At 49.3% G+C, this 13,928-nt stretch overlaps 2 protein-coding genes across 15 annotated transcripts in view; one reads left to right on the top strand and one right to left on the bottom strand.

Annotated features, from left to right (window-relative positions):
- Window positions 1-569, bottom strand: part of PAAF1 (proteasomal ATPase associated factor 1) — a 36,372-nt gene extending 35,803 nt beyond the window's left edge. For 7 of the 13 annotated variants that reach the window (XR_016232381.1, XM_070075172.2, XM_089330689.1 and 4 more), the window contains exon 1: window positions 503-569. Coding sequence is in view for 1 of the 13 variants with exons in the window: in XM_008264186.5 (XP_008262408.1) it covers window positions 503-549 (47 nt within the window). In the remaining 12 variants the exon portion in view is untranslated. Of the gene's footprint in view, window positions 1-223 lie in introns of all 13 variants that reach the window. The other 6 variants (XM_051822387.3, XM_089330685.1, XM_070075173.2 and 3 more) reach the window with 1 other exon arrangement.
- Window positions 570-663: 94 nt separating this feature from the next.
- On the top strand, window positions 664-3,942 carry COA4 (cytochrome c oxidase assembly factor 4 homolog). 2 transcript variants are annotated; one of them, XM_070075224.2, is made up of 2 exons: window positions 664-802; window positions 3,345-3,942. In XM_070075224.2, the coding sequence occupies exon 2, from the start codon at window positions 3,355-3,357 to the stop codon at window positions 3,616-3,618; it is 264 nt and encodes an 87-aa protein (XP_069931325.1). In that variant the 5' UTR covers window positions 664-802; window positions 3,345-3,354; the 3' UTR covers window positions 3,619-3,942. The 2 variants fall into 2 exon arrangements, with proteins under 2 accessions (XP_069931325.1, XP_069931329.1); XM_070075228.2 differs by lacking the exon at window positions 664-802 and adding an exon at window positions 868-1,008.
- Window positions 3,943-13,928: the final 9,986 nt, after the last annotated feature.

Raw genomic sequence — 13,928 nt, 5'->3', positions numbered from 1 at the left:
TGGTTTGCTCTGTGTCCTCTATTAAGGCGTAGCTTCTGGAAGAGCAAGAACTTAAATTGAGAGAACACGTCCACAACAGAGCCTGGACAAGGTGGGTGCTTCTAAACAAAATCCTAACCTCGAGCGAGGGACCTAGACAAAGATTCCATCACATCTATGAGCACAAAGCGGTCGTGAGCACTGGACTCTTGCAAATAACGACCGTATTTACTAAAGGACTTACTCGGTCGAGTCTTGCCGACCCCATTTCCTTTCTCCAACTCATGGAATCCAGTTAAGACGCAAGGGTCACACAACGCTTATGTGCTCCCTCGGCTTTGGGAGAGCCGTTCAGAGAATGAAAACATACGGGGTCAGGATTTCTAAACCCTGTGCCCTTCAGCTTCCTCAATAAGTGATGAGGTAATCCCTATGGATATCTTGGGCTAGGCACGGTTTTCCTTGACGCAAGGGCAACATCCGCTCCCCGCCTCCTGTCCTCCTGTCCTGGGCCTGGATTCACCTGAGGGCTTGAGCCCAGTCGCTCTGAATCCTCAAAGGCACCGCCATCTTGACTCCCCGCCTCCACTAGCCCGCCTCTTCCGCCCTCTCCGGAAGTGATCGCACCCGAGGGCGGTGTGCGGGCGCCACACCCAGAGGCCACCAATCAAAATGCGCGGTGAATTCCCCCGCCCCTTCCGCGTTTGCGCGCCCCACCAGGGGGTGGTTCCAGGGAGGAAGAACGGAAGAGCCACCAGCGGCCTGCAGAACTGAGGTCACCGCGCCGGAACGCGTGGTCGGGTCCTCTGCTCCCACCTGTTCGGTGAGCACCGCACGCCGCGGAGACACTGCGGGTACCCGCCGGCCGCGCGCACGCATGCGTCCTCTGCCTAACGTTGGACGGGCGTTTCCCGCGATTGGCCGCAGAGAATTCTCTGCTTGCCCATGGTTTCCGCTCTCTTCGTAGCCCGCACCTCGTTCCGTGGCTCGGCCACCAGCCATCTAACCTGCCCTGGTTTCCGAGCGGAGGTCGTCCTCATTTTTCTCTGAGGGAAACTAAAGTGAGGCTGTGAGGAGGCGGAAGAGTACAGTAGCATTTCTTGAATCTTGTTACAGTCCAGTTTATTTCCGTTATGTTAACCTTTAATTTTGAGAATTCATATCTTTTTAAAGATTTATTTAACCATTTGAAAGGCAGAGAGAGAGAGAGGTCTTCCATCTGATGGTTTTCTCCCCAATTGGCCGCAGCCGCTGGAACTGCCCCTATCAGAAGCCAGGAATCTAGCTTCTTTCTGGTCTCCCACAGGTGGAGGATTAAACGTAGTGAGCTATGGCGCCGGCCCAAAGTCATAAACTCTTTAACACAGCCTGCAAAGCCTTAAGGTGGTCAGACACTCATGCCACTTGTTTCTTCGTTTTAGGTTTATTTCTTTGAAAGGCAGTGGAACGAGCTCTCACCCACTGGCTCACTCCCCAGATACCCACAACAGCTGGGGCTGGGCCAGGTGAAGCCAGGAGCCTGGAGGCTGGAACTCATTACAGTCTTTCACGTGGGTGGCAGGAGCCCATATACCTGGGCTCTCTTCCGCTGCCTTCCCAGGCTCTTCAGCAGGGAGCTGGATTGGAAACAGAGCAGTTGGGACTTGAACTGGCACTTATATGGGCTGCCAGCATCATTGGTAGTGGCATAACCTGCTGCACCTCAATGCCAGCCCCCATTGTCTTGTTCTTGTTCTTCTATAGACACTTTTTTTTTTTAATAATTATTTATTTATTTGAAAGAGTTGTACAGAGAGAGAAGGAGAGGTAGAGAGAGAGAGGTTTTCCATCCGCTGGTTCACTCCCCAATTGGCTGCAACAGCCAGAGCTGCGCTGATCCAAAGCCAAGGGCCACGAGCTGCTTCTGCATCTCCCACATGGGTGCATCTTCTACTGCTTTCCCAGGCCATAGCATGCAGGTAGTGGCTTTACCCACTACGCCATAGTGCTGGCCCCTATAGTCATTTTTGATTCCTCTCTTGTAATACTTTTTTTTTTTTCCTTTTAAGATTTATTTATTTGAAAGGCAGAGCAATGGAGAGAGGGAGAGACAGAGATCTTCCATCTACTGATTTACCCCAAAGGTGACTGCAGTGGTCAGGGCTGGGCCAGGCAGGAGCCAGGAGCTTCTTCCAGCTCTCTGTTATAGGTGGCAGGGGCCCAAGTACGTGGGCCATCTTCCACTGCTTTCCCAGGAGCATTAGCAGGGAGCTGGATTGGAAGTGGAGCAGCTGGAGCTCATATGGGATGCCATTGTTGCAGGTGGTAGCTTAACCTGCTGTGCCACGATGTTGGCCCTGATCATTTGTTGAATGAATGCATGAGAGACACAGGAAAGGCACTAAGAGTCCTTCTAGATCCTTCACAGCCTATCATGGTAAAATTTGTGCAAAGGCTGCAGTCACTTCCCTTCACAAGTTTCTTAACTTCCTTCCTTCAGCTCCCTTCTGCTGGGCGCTCTGAAGCAGGTGATACGGGAGGACAGTCTGAGCAGTTCACATTTCTGTACTGGTCTCACTGACTCGCCGCTTGCCTGTGCTCTGCACACTCTGTGCTTACAGCCACCCTGAATTCTTGCTAGTTCTCTCATGCCTCAAAGCCTACCCACTCCTACTTGGATGCTCTTCCAAATATTGAGGCACAGAATAAGGCCAGTAGAAGAAAATGCTTTTTGAATGATGTGTTGATTTATTTGAAAGGCAGAGTGTCAGAGGGAGAGACAGAGATCATCCACCTGCTGGTTCACTCAAATGACCACACATCCTGGGCTGGGCCAGGTTGGAGCCAGGAGCCAGGAACTCCTTCCAGGTCACCCACATGAGTGGCAGGGCCCACAAACGTGGGCCATGATCTGCTCCCTTCCCTGGGGCATTAACAGGAAGCTGGGTCAGAAGCAGAGTAGCTAGGACTTGAACCAGCACTCTGATATGGGTTTCTGGTGCCAGAAGCAGCGACTTAACCCACTGCAATGCAGTGCCAGCCCCAACAGTTAACTTTTTTGAGGTAGATCAGACATGGCTTCTCCAAAAAGATGACCTTTTGCCTAATTCAGATTCCATTAGCAGAATTCATTGAGCTTACTGAGTGCTGTTATCAGCATTGTCACTTACATTATCTCATTAACTTCTGTTCAGACCGTGTTTCAGGCCTGCTCTCTGCCAGGGCACCACAGTCAATCAGGCTCAGTATTTGTCCTCCAGGAGTTTACAGTATGCTAAGGAATAAACAACAATAACAGTGCGTTTTGGTCAGTAGTGTTTATAATGCAGCAACCTTACGTGTAATCATAACTCTCTTCTAATCTCATCTCTGTTGATATTCTGTAGATTCCCCAGGATGTCATCCTCTGTGCCTCAAGGTCATACCTGGGTCCGACAAGTGAAGAAGGAGGATGAGGAAGAAGACCCCCTGGATCAGCTAATCTCCCGCTCTGGCTGTGCTGCCTCCCATTTGGCAGTGCAGGAGTGCATGGCCCAGCACCAGGACTGGCGGCAGTGCCAGTCACAGGTGCAGGCCTTCCGGGATTGCATGAATGAGCAGCAGGCAAGGCGGCGAGAGGAGCTACAGAGAAGGAAAGAGCAGGCCAGTGCTCGCCGCTGAGACACCAAACCACCTGTCTCCAGAGATCACGAGAGGAAGAGATCCTGAATGCTGGAAGTGTGGGCCAGGAGGTGTAAAACTTTGGGGATAGTCTTTGGGACTGGGGTTGACAGCATGACACCATGGATTTGAACATGACTGCCTTAAAGAGCTGTCGTATTTTAATGTCAGATCCTGCCCATCCTTGCCCTTGTCCCACCAGCATATGCTTATGTAGAACAAAGAGTGGGATAAGGCAATGCTCCTCCACCCCACATCTTGTGTCAGTGTGCCATGATTACAGGTTCATCTTAATTTTCAAAGTAAATCTAAGGGTGGACTGGATACCTAATGAGGTCTTCACTTATTCAGTCATGGGTTCAACAACCACAGATATTTCAGAGGCACTGTGTGGGAAACTGATGTGATGAGTCATGTGACCTCTGCCTCCATGTAGTTCAGGGTCTAATTTGAGAGGTGGAAATAGAACAGCATTGGCCCAACTAATTCCTGTCAATGTTAAAAGTGCATTTTCTTCCCTTGTTCTGCATGTTTCCCTCACATTGTTGGAAAGAAGAAAGCCAACAGGTGACTCTGTTCAATGGGTATTGAGTACCTGTTCTTTGCCAGACTCCCCAATTCACTGATGCAGTCTGACTCAGCCTGCTCCCCAGCTAACAAACAGGGTTGGCCTGATGTTTTAAAAGTGGCAGAGTAGGCTAAGCCTCTGCCTGCAGCATCAGAGTGCCATAAGGGTACCAGTTTGTGTCTTGGCTGCCCCTCTTCTGATCCAGCTCTCTGCTATGGCCTGGGAAAGCTAGAAGATGGCTAAAGTCTGGGCCCCTGCAGCCATGTGGGAGCCCCAGAAGAAGCTCCTGGCTTCTGCCTTAGGATTGGTGCAGCTCCAGCCATTGCAGCCATCTGGGGAGTGGACCAGCAGGTAGAAGACCATTCTTGGCCGGCGCCGCGGCTCACTAGGCTAATCCTCCGCCTTGCGGCGCCAGCACACCAGGTTCTAGTCCCGGTCGGGGCACTGGATTCTGTCCCGTTTGCCCTTCTTCCAGGCCAGCTCTCTGCTGTGGCCAGGGAGTGCAGTGGAGGATGGCCCAAGTCCTTGGGCCCTGTACCGCATGGGAGACCAGGAGAAGCACCTGGCTCCTGCCATCGGATCAGCGCGGTGCGCCAGCCGCAGCGGCCATTGGATTGGAGGGTGAACCAACGGCAAAGGAAGACCTTTCTCTCTCTCTCTCACTGTCCACTCTGCCTGTCAAAAAAAAAAAAGAAGACCATTCTTTCTGTCTGTTCCTTTCTCTGTGACTCTACCTTTCCAAATAAATAAATAAAATATTTTTAAAAAGCATATTTAACATTAAAACATGGATTTGGAGGGCTGGCATTTGGCACAGTGATTAAGATGCCACGTGAGACAACTACATTCCATGTTAGAGTATCTGGTTGAGTCCCAGCTCCACTTCCAATTCTAGCTTCCTGCCAGTGTGTACCCTGGGAGGCAGAGGATGATGCGCATGTAGTTAAGTCCCTGCCACGCACACTGGAGACCCAAAGAAGTTCCAGACTCCTGGCTTCAGCCTGGCCTGGCCCCAGCTGTTAGAGACATCTGGGGAGTAAACTAATGGATGAAAGATTGATGTCTGTTTCTGTCTCTGCCTTTTGAATTAAAAGACAAGTTTATAAAATACAGATTTTCAGCTTTTGAGAACAGAGCACAAACCTCATATTCCCACTTGACCACTCTCTGCTGGAGCTGATGAATAGCACCTCCTTTAAAAGGGGTTGTGCTCCCCTGTTCGTGATAACTGCTCATTTGTCTTCAGTGAAACTATTTTCACTATACTTTTCGCACCCATTCCTAGCTGTGAAAGGCACTTGGGAGTGGGAACGGGGTCAGTTGATTGCCATAGAAGCTGAAGTGAAGTCACATGCTCATCATCGTCAGTGACAAATTTTTTTTAAGGATTTCATTTATTTGAGAGGCAGAGTTATAGACAGAGAGGACTTCCATCCACTGATTCACTCCCAAAATGGCTGCATTGGCCAGAGCTGGGCCGATCTGAAGCCAGGGGTCAGGAGCTGCTTCTGGGTCTTCCACGGGGTGCAGGGGCCCAAGGACATGAGCCATCTTCCATTGCTTTCCCAGGCCATTAGCAGAGAGCTGATCGGAAGAGGAGCAGCTGGGACAGGAACTGGCGTCCATATGGGATGCCAGCACTGCAGGCAGAGGCTTAGCCTACTAAGCCATAGCACCAGCCCCATTTCTTTTTTAAAGATTTATTTATTTGAACATCAGAGTTAGAGAGTCAATGGAGTAAAGAGAGTGAGAGAGCTTCCATCCACTGCTTCACTCCCCAAATAGATGCAACAGCCAGGGGTAGGGCAGGCTGAAACCAGGACTTTCTTTCAGGTCTCCCACATGCATAGCAGGGGCCCAAGCACTTGGGCCATCTTTGGCTGCTTTCCTAGGCTGTTAGAAGGAAGCTTGATTGGGAGTGAAGCAGCCAGGACATGAACCAGCGCCCATATGGGATGCAGATGTCGCAAGCCATGGCTTCGCTGGCTAAGCCACAATGCCTGCCCCAATGATCGTTCTTGAGCATTATTAAGAGCCCACATCTGAAGTATAGGAGGCCTTAAAATCTACTTTGAGCCTTTGTGCTGGCATTTGGGGAAGTGGGAAAGAGACAACAGAAATGAGACGTTTGGGAGTGAATAGCCTGCTAGTTAAAATGCCCACCTTCCATACTGGAGTGCCTCAGCTCAGTGCCAGCCTCTGGCTCTTGATTCCAGCTTCCTGCTACCGCAGACCTTGGGAAGCAGTGATAATGGCTCAAGTATTTGGATTCCTATCACCCATGTGAGAGACCTGGATTCAGTGTCTGGCTCCCTGGCCATTACGTGCATTTAGGGAATGAACCAGCTGATGAGAGCGCTCTGTCTTTCTGCTTCTCAAAAATTGAAAAGAAAAAACAAAAAACCAAGGAGTTCAGAAAGTTGGAATAACATGTTGTTTCAGTCTGAAGGGGATGACCAGATAAATATATAAAAATTGATGCCTGTGAGTCCATGTGTGCTCAGTGGTTTGGTCAGAGGGAGCAGGCTGTGTGCACTGGAGCTGTCAACAAGAAGCTCAAAGAAAAGGCAGTTAGTTGAGCTAAACTTGAAAAATGAAGTGGGTATCAGTTATTTGTAACATACAACAAAAAAGTTCTGGAGTAAAGTACTCAAATCATTGTTTTAAAATGCATATAATCTTGGCCGGTGCCATGGCTCACTTGGTTAATCCTCTGCCTGTGGCGCTGGCATCCCCTATGGGTGCCGGGTTCTAGTCCCAGTTGCTTCTCTTCCAGTCCAGCTCTCTGCTGTGGCCCAGGAGGGCAGTGGAGGATGGCCCAAGTGCTTGGGCCCTGCACCCGCATGGGAGACCAGGAAGAAGCACCTAGATCCTGGCTTCGGATCAGTGCAGCGCTGGCCATGGCGGCCATTTGGGGAGTGAACCAATGGAAGGAAGACCTTTCTCTCTCTCTCTCTCACTGTCTATAACTCTACCTATCAAATAAATAAAAAATAAATAAAATGCATATAATCGAATAGGAAAGTAAACAAATATGTCTCCCAAGATGACTAGAGAAATTCAAACTTTACCTTTCTTTCTCTGTCTCTACCTCTGATTCTTTCAAATAAATAAATCTTTAAAAAAAAAAAACGCAGACTTTTAAAAATAAAGTATTAGTTAATTCTACTGACAAAGATATAATAACTGGTATTGGTAGAGATGAGGAGAAGTAGGCATATTCACTTTTTTTTTAAAGATTTATTTATTTATTTGAAAGTCAGAGTTACACAAAGAAAGAAGGAGAGGCAGAGAGAGAGATAGGAGAGAGAGGTCTTCCATCCGCTGCTTTACTCCCCAATTGACCGCAATGGCTGGCGCTGTGCCGATCCGAAGCCAGGAGCCAGGAGCTTCTTCTGGGTCTCCCACGAGGGTGCAGGGGCCCAAGGACTTGGACCTTCTTTACTGCTTTCCCAGGCCATAGCAGAGAGCTGGATCGGAAGTGGAGCAACTGGGACTCAAACCAGCACCCATATGGGATGCCAGCACTACAGGCAGCAGCTTAACCCATTATGCCACAGCACTGGCCCCAGGCATATTCATATTAATGAAGCAGTAATTAGTAAAACTTTGGAAGACAATTTTGTGGGATCTATACATGTTTTAAAAACTTACTTTCATCTACTTAAAAGGCAGAAAGGGAGAAAGATCTTCCATTTGCTGGTTTACTCCCTAAATGTCTGCAACAGTCAGCGTTGGGCCAGGCTAGAGTCAGGAGCCTAGAACTCTATCTGGGTCTCTCACATGGGTAGCAGGAGCCCAAGCACTTGAACTACCATCCACTGCCTCCCGGGGTTAGGATTAGCAGGAAGCTGGATGAGAAACAGTAGCTGGGACTTGAACTGGCAATCTGATATGGGATGGGATTGTCCCGAGTGATAGCTTAATCCACTGAGCACAATGCCCACCCCTATAAGTATACTTAGTGTTAAAACAATAATTCCTCTTTTAAAGTATATAGTTTTTTTAAAGATTCATTTATTTGAAAGAGTTACAGAGAATCAGAGAGAGAGAAGTCTTCCATCTACTGGTTCACTCTTCAGATGACTGCAATGGCTGGAGCTGCACTGATCCAAAGCCAGGAGCCAGGCTGAGTCTTCTTCTTCTGGGTCTTCTGAGACTTCTGGGTCTCCCATGAGGGTGCAGGGGCCCAAGGACTTGAGCCATCTTCCACTGCTTTCCCAGGCCATAGCAGAGAGCTGGATTGGAAGTGGGGCAGCTGGGAATTGAACCAGTGCCCATGTGGGATGCCAGCACTGCAGGCAGCAGCTTTACCTGCTACACCTCAGCGCCGGCCCCTCAAGTATATTTTTACTAGCTACATATACTATTACATTGGTTGTAGCATTTTTGTAATAGTATATAAATAATTACATGTTGGCTTATTCAAGTCTTTTACAATAGGAATGTTTATGTACAGATGTTACTTGGTTTTTGATAGGGTTACATCCTCACAAACCCATTCTAAGTTGAAAATATGTTAAAAATGGATTTGATATACCTGACCAAACATCATAGCTTAGCAATAGCATACTGCAGAGAATCAGTTATTTTTTAAAATGTTTTTGAAAGATTTATTCATCATTTTGAAAGGCAGAGTTACACTCCCCAAATGGCCGCAATGATTGGGTCTGGGTGAGGCAGAAGCCTTGAGCCAGGAGCTTCTTCTGGGTCTCCCACGTGGGTGCAGGAGCCCAAGGACTCGGGCTATCCTCTACTGCTCTTAGACGCATTAGCAGGGAGCTGGATCAGAAGTGGAGAAGCCAGGACTTGAACTAGTGACCATACAGAATGCCAGTGCCGTGGGCCATGGCTTAACCCACTGCACCACAGTGTGGGCCCCAAGAATCAGTCATTTACTCCCAAGACCATGTGGCTGACAGAGCTGAAGCTTGCTGCTGCTGTCCAGCATGTCACTAGCCCCAGAAAAGGTCAAAATTAAAATATGAGGGGAAGGGCAGGAGTTTGTCATAGTGGTTAGGACGCCATGTAGAAAGTCCACATCTCATACAGGAGCACCTGAATTCCAGTCCCAGATCCACTTCCCATTCCAACTTCTTGTTAATGAGCACCCTGGGAGGCAGCGGGTGATGGCTCAAATACTCAAGTCCCTACCATCCACGTGAGAGATTCAGATAGAGTTCTTGGCTCCTAGCTTTGGCTTGGCCCAACCCTGGGTGTTAGAAGCATTTAGGGAGTGAAACAGCAGATAGTTTGGGAAATTCCTCTCTCTCTCTCTCTTTCAGATATATAAATTTTGAAAATCAGAGTATGGTTTCTCCTGGACGCTTTCACACCATCACTAAGTAGAAACACTATAAGCTAAGCCATTGTAAATTAGGTGCCATTTGTATTAATTTGTGCAGTTAAAAGCAACAGGTCATGGGAGAGGATGGGTGATACCACCAGAGAGAGGATGAAAGGGCCTCCTTAGTGGGAGGAACAGCTTACAAATCAGCCAAGCAGAGCAAGCACATTTTGGAGGACTCCTGTTCCTACATGGGGCCAGCCCTGGGTGGGTCCGAGAACGGAACATGAGGGTTGTGTTACCCAACCAGTTTCCTCAAGGAAATGGGCATAATTCCTAATTTGTAGGCCTAGTAAGAGAATAAGGAAATCACAAATAATAAAAGTGTCCCCATTGATTGCAGTGTTATCACCTAATATTTATAGATCATTTGACTCAGTCCAGTTCCAGAGCTATGTCCCAAGCCTATGACAGGCTGCCTTGAAATCTCATTCAGGACACTAGCTAGCCATGTGACTTCACACAGCTTATTTAAAGTTCCAGGATCCATATTTTCATCTGTCCAAATGCGCAGATGGGAACTCCCAGGCTCGGGACTAACCAGTGTAGACCTCCCTCCCAAGGCTTTTCCAAGAATGAGTCTACATTGGTGATGAGCTTAGAAACCGCATCTGGCCTGAGGACAGCTTTGTGTAGCCCTTCGCTGCTGTCGTCAGTGCCCGTGGGAGACTGGTGGAGTGGGTCATCTAATGGGACCCCCGCAGTGCTGCCCTCCTTCCCCGTGTGGCAGAGGGAATGTGGGTCCGACGGGGCAGCTGACTCAGTGTTTCTGGCTCTAACGCCCAGGCTGTTCTGTGCTCGGTGCTTTCTTGCTGGCGTCCTGAGCCCATGACAGTGCCTAACTCACCCAGAGTAACCACCTGGCTCCGTAAATCCTGCTCTCCTTGCCGCAGCTTTGACAGAAAGGAAAGTAGCCAGTGCAAGCTAGACTAGTAGGTTTTTCTTTAGTCTCAGTTCTGCCACCAGTCATGGAGCTGGCGTTTCTGGTGGCCCACACCTGTCCCCAGAAACCTTCCCCTGCCTCTGGCAGCTCAGCAGTGCTCTGCAGAGAGGCTTGGTGCCAGGGCCGAGTGGCGGCCTCGGGATGTAGCTCTTCCCTGCAAGGTGTTTGGCAGGGCCTTGGGCAGATGCTCAGTACAAAGGTGCACCATAAAGAGGTTTACTGCGTGAGGAAGATACTCTTGGGGCCGACGCTGTGGCGTAGTAGGTTAAGCATCTGTTGCAGCACCGGCATCCCATATGGGTACCAGTTCGAGTCCCGGCTGCTCCACTTCCAATCCAGCTCTGCTGTGGCCTGGGAAAGCAGCAGCAGCAGATGACCCAAGTGCTTGGGCCCCCGCATCTGCATGAGAGACCTGGAAGCTCCAGGCTCCTGGCTTCAGATAGGACCAGCTCAGGCCATTGCGGCCATTTGGGGAGTGAACCAGCAGATGGAAGACTTCTCTCTCTGTTTTTAACTCTGCTTTTCAAATTAAAAAACACAACAAAAGAAATCCTGTCTTAAAAAAAAAAGATATTCTTTCCATCATGTTGGGAAAGTTGCAGGCTAAGTCCTTTTGCTGCTGATGTTAGAAATCCAAAGAGAACTGGCGCTGGTCCATGTTGAAACTTTACACATGCCCTCTAGAGAATGCTGGGGCTCCCTCCTCTGCTCCAGCAAGGACTTATAGCAGGCAGAGGAAGTGAGGGCTCCTTCCTTTCTAAGCCGCTGTCTTTTGAAGGGTTTGCACTCTCAAGAGCCTGGGCATTCTATCTAAATGATGAGCTGATTCTCTGAAATGAGCAGAAATGTCTAAGAATGAATGTTATTCGGGGCAGGGGAAGGGTGATTATGACAGCTGAATAAATCATTTCAGATTTATTTCAGATTCAGGGCAAGGAGATCAGACATTTGAAGATAAGAACATGGCAAAGATCAGAGGGGGGTGTTGTGGCACAGTGGTTAAGCCACTGCCTGGAACACCTGCTTCCCCTATCAGGGTGCCAGTGCGAGTCCTGCCTTAGCACTTCCAACCCTGCTTCCTGCTAGTGCGCCTGGGAGGCAGCCCAAGTATTAGAGACCCTTCTACCCACATGGGTGACCTGCATGGAGTTCCTGGCCCAGTGCTGGCTGTTGTGGGCATCTGGGGAGTGAACTAGTAGATTAAATACACACACACACACACACACACACACTATATATATAGTATATAGTGTGTGTCCCCTTTCATTCGGCCTTTTAATTTTTTTTTTAATCACAACAATCTAAGTACAGAATTAAACAGACACAAGGGGTGGGCCTTTGGTGTGGTGATGAAGGTGCGGCTTGCAATGCCTGCTTCCTGTTGGTAGAGTGCCTGTGCTCTAGAGTTCTGGCTCGGCTCCCACATTTAGCTTCTTGCTGATGTGCACCCTGGGGGGCAGCAGTGATGGCTCAAGTACTTGGTTCCCTGCCATCCGCATGAGAGACTTGGATTGAGTTCCTGGCTTCTCCAGCTGTTGCAGAGATCTGGGGAGTGAACCAGCTGATGGAAGATTTCTCTGTCTCCCTCTCTCTCTCTCTAACTTAAAATAAAAACAAGGACGGCTGGCGCCGCGGCTCACTAGGCTAATCCTCCGCCTTGCGGCGCCGGCACGCCGGGGTCTAGTCCCAGTTGGGGCGCCGGATTCTGTCCCGGTTGCCCCTCTTCCAGGCCAGCTCTCTGCTGTGGCCAGGGAGTGCAGTGGAGGATGGCCCAAGTGCTTGGGCCCTGCACTCCATGGGAGACCAGGAGAAGTACCTGGCTCCTGCCATCGGATCAGCGCGGTGCGCCGGCCGCGGCGGCCATTGGAGGGTGAACCAACGGCAAAGGAAGACCTTTCTGTCTCTCTCTCTCACTGTCCACTCTGTCAAAAAAGAAAAAAAAAAAAAAAAAGCAAGGACAAGATATTTTGGTCACCTATGTCGACAGTGTCTTTCCAGTTGCAGACACATCCAGTGCATCTTCAGAGAGCTTTCCTTCCTTAGGAAAACTTCACATGCTAGAGACGGGGAATGGCTCGAATGCCCAGCTTTCACTTCCTTCTCCAGGTCAGAGTCAATCCACGGCCATCTGGGGAGTGAACCAGTGGATGGAAGACCTCTCTCTCTCTCTCTACCTCTCCTTCTATCTCTGTGTAACTCTGAGTTTCACATAAATAAAGAAATTTAAAAAAAAAATAAGTGTGCTGAAAACGTTTAGAAGGGAAGGCACTCTGGCCTTCACTGACCACTTGCTAGCCCGTAGGTATTCATATATATACTTGTATCATCTCCATCTCCAACTCCTCAAAAGGGATTGTCCTAATTTTACAGATCATAAAACTAAGGTTCAGTGAGTGTAAAATAACTCTGAAGCCAGGCACAATACAGGTCTGTCTGCCTCTTTTCCTTACAGTAAGCTACTTCAGAGAACCTTGGAGACTTTTGTTCCATTTGATTTCATTGCCACGTGAGCCCAAGAAAGCCCATTTCCCTCTGTGAGGTCTCACCCAGAATCAAATGAAGTCCTAATTGTTTTATTGTTTTTAAGATTTACTTATTTATTTGAAAGCAGAATTGCAGAGAGGCAGAGGCAGAGAGAGAGGTCTTCCATCTGCTGGTTCACTCCCCAGATGGCTGCAGCAGCCGGAGCTGCACCCATCTGAAGCCAGGAGCCAGGAGCCTCTTCCAGGTCTCCCACGTGGGTGCAGGGGCCCAAGGACTTGGGCCATCTTCCACTGCTTTCCCAGGCCATAGCAGAGAGCAGGATCGGAAGTAGAGCAGCCGGGACTCGAACCGGTGCCCATATGGGATGCTGGCACTGCAGGCTGCAGCTTTACCTGCTCCGCCACAGCGCCGGCCCCCCTAATCGTTTTACAACTGAGGCTCCAGCGAGGAGAATGGTTCCTGTCCCTCTTACCAGCACAGGGCATTAGGAGGCACTGCAGAGTAATCGTGAGCACCAGAAGCCCTCTGACTCTGGGGAGAGGATAAATCATCCACTTGGCCAGCGAAGGAACACGGCTGCTTCCTGTTGGAGAGATAAACCTGACTCATTCCAGACAGACTAGGAACCAGGAACTCTGAATCCTGCTGCTGCTCTGCCAGTGAGATGCCCCGTGACCAAGGACAGAGCTCCGTCCTCTCTGGGCTCCTACCCTGCACCTGCTAACAGAGAAGGTCAGGCTGCCTGGCTACTAAGGTCCTTCAGCTGCAGTATCTTGTCAGTTTATGAAATCCTGAGTCCTCCTTCCACATAGCACTAACAAGGAAAAGAAGAAAAGACTTGTGTGTTTTCCAGGTTCTTACAAGGGTCCCCATGACAGTGCCCATTGCCCTTGTGATAAGGGGCAATATACTCAGGTGTGCGTATCCACGGATGTATTCACTGCGTATCTTCACATTATGGTGACCAG

The sequence above is a fragment of the Oryctolagus cuniculus genome, chromosome 1 (genome assembly GCF_051225735.1).
Source record: "Oryctolagus cuniculus isolate XC-2025 breed Fujian yellow rabbit chromosome 1, ASM5122573v1, whole genome shotgun sequence".
Lineage (NCBI taxonomy): Eukaryota > Metazoa > Chordata > Mammalia > Lagomorpha > Leporidae > Oryctolagus > Oryctolagus cuniculus.
The sequence above is the reverse complement of the archived record's forward strand: the minus strand, read 5'-3'. Positions and strand labels throughout refer to the sequence as shown.

Excerpts from the sequence above, each read along its gene's own strand:
- COA4 (XM_070075224.2), top strand. The coding sequence starts at position 3,355 with ATGTCATCCTCTGTGCCTCAAGGTCATACCTGGGTCCGACAAGTGAAG.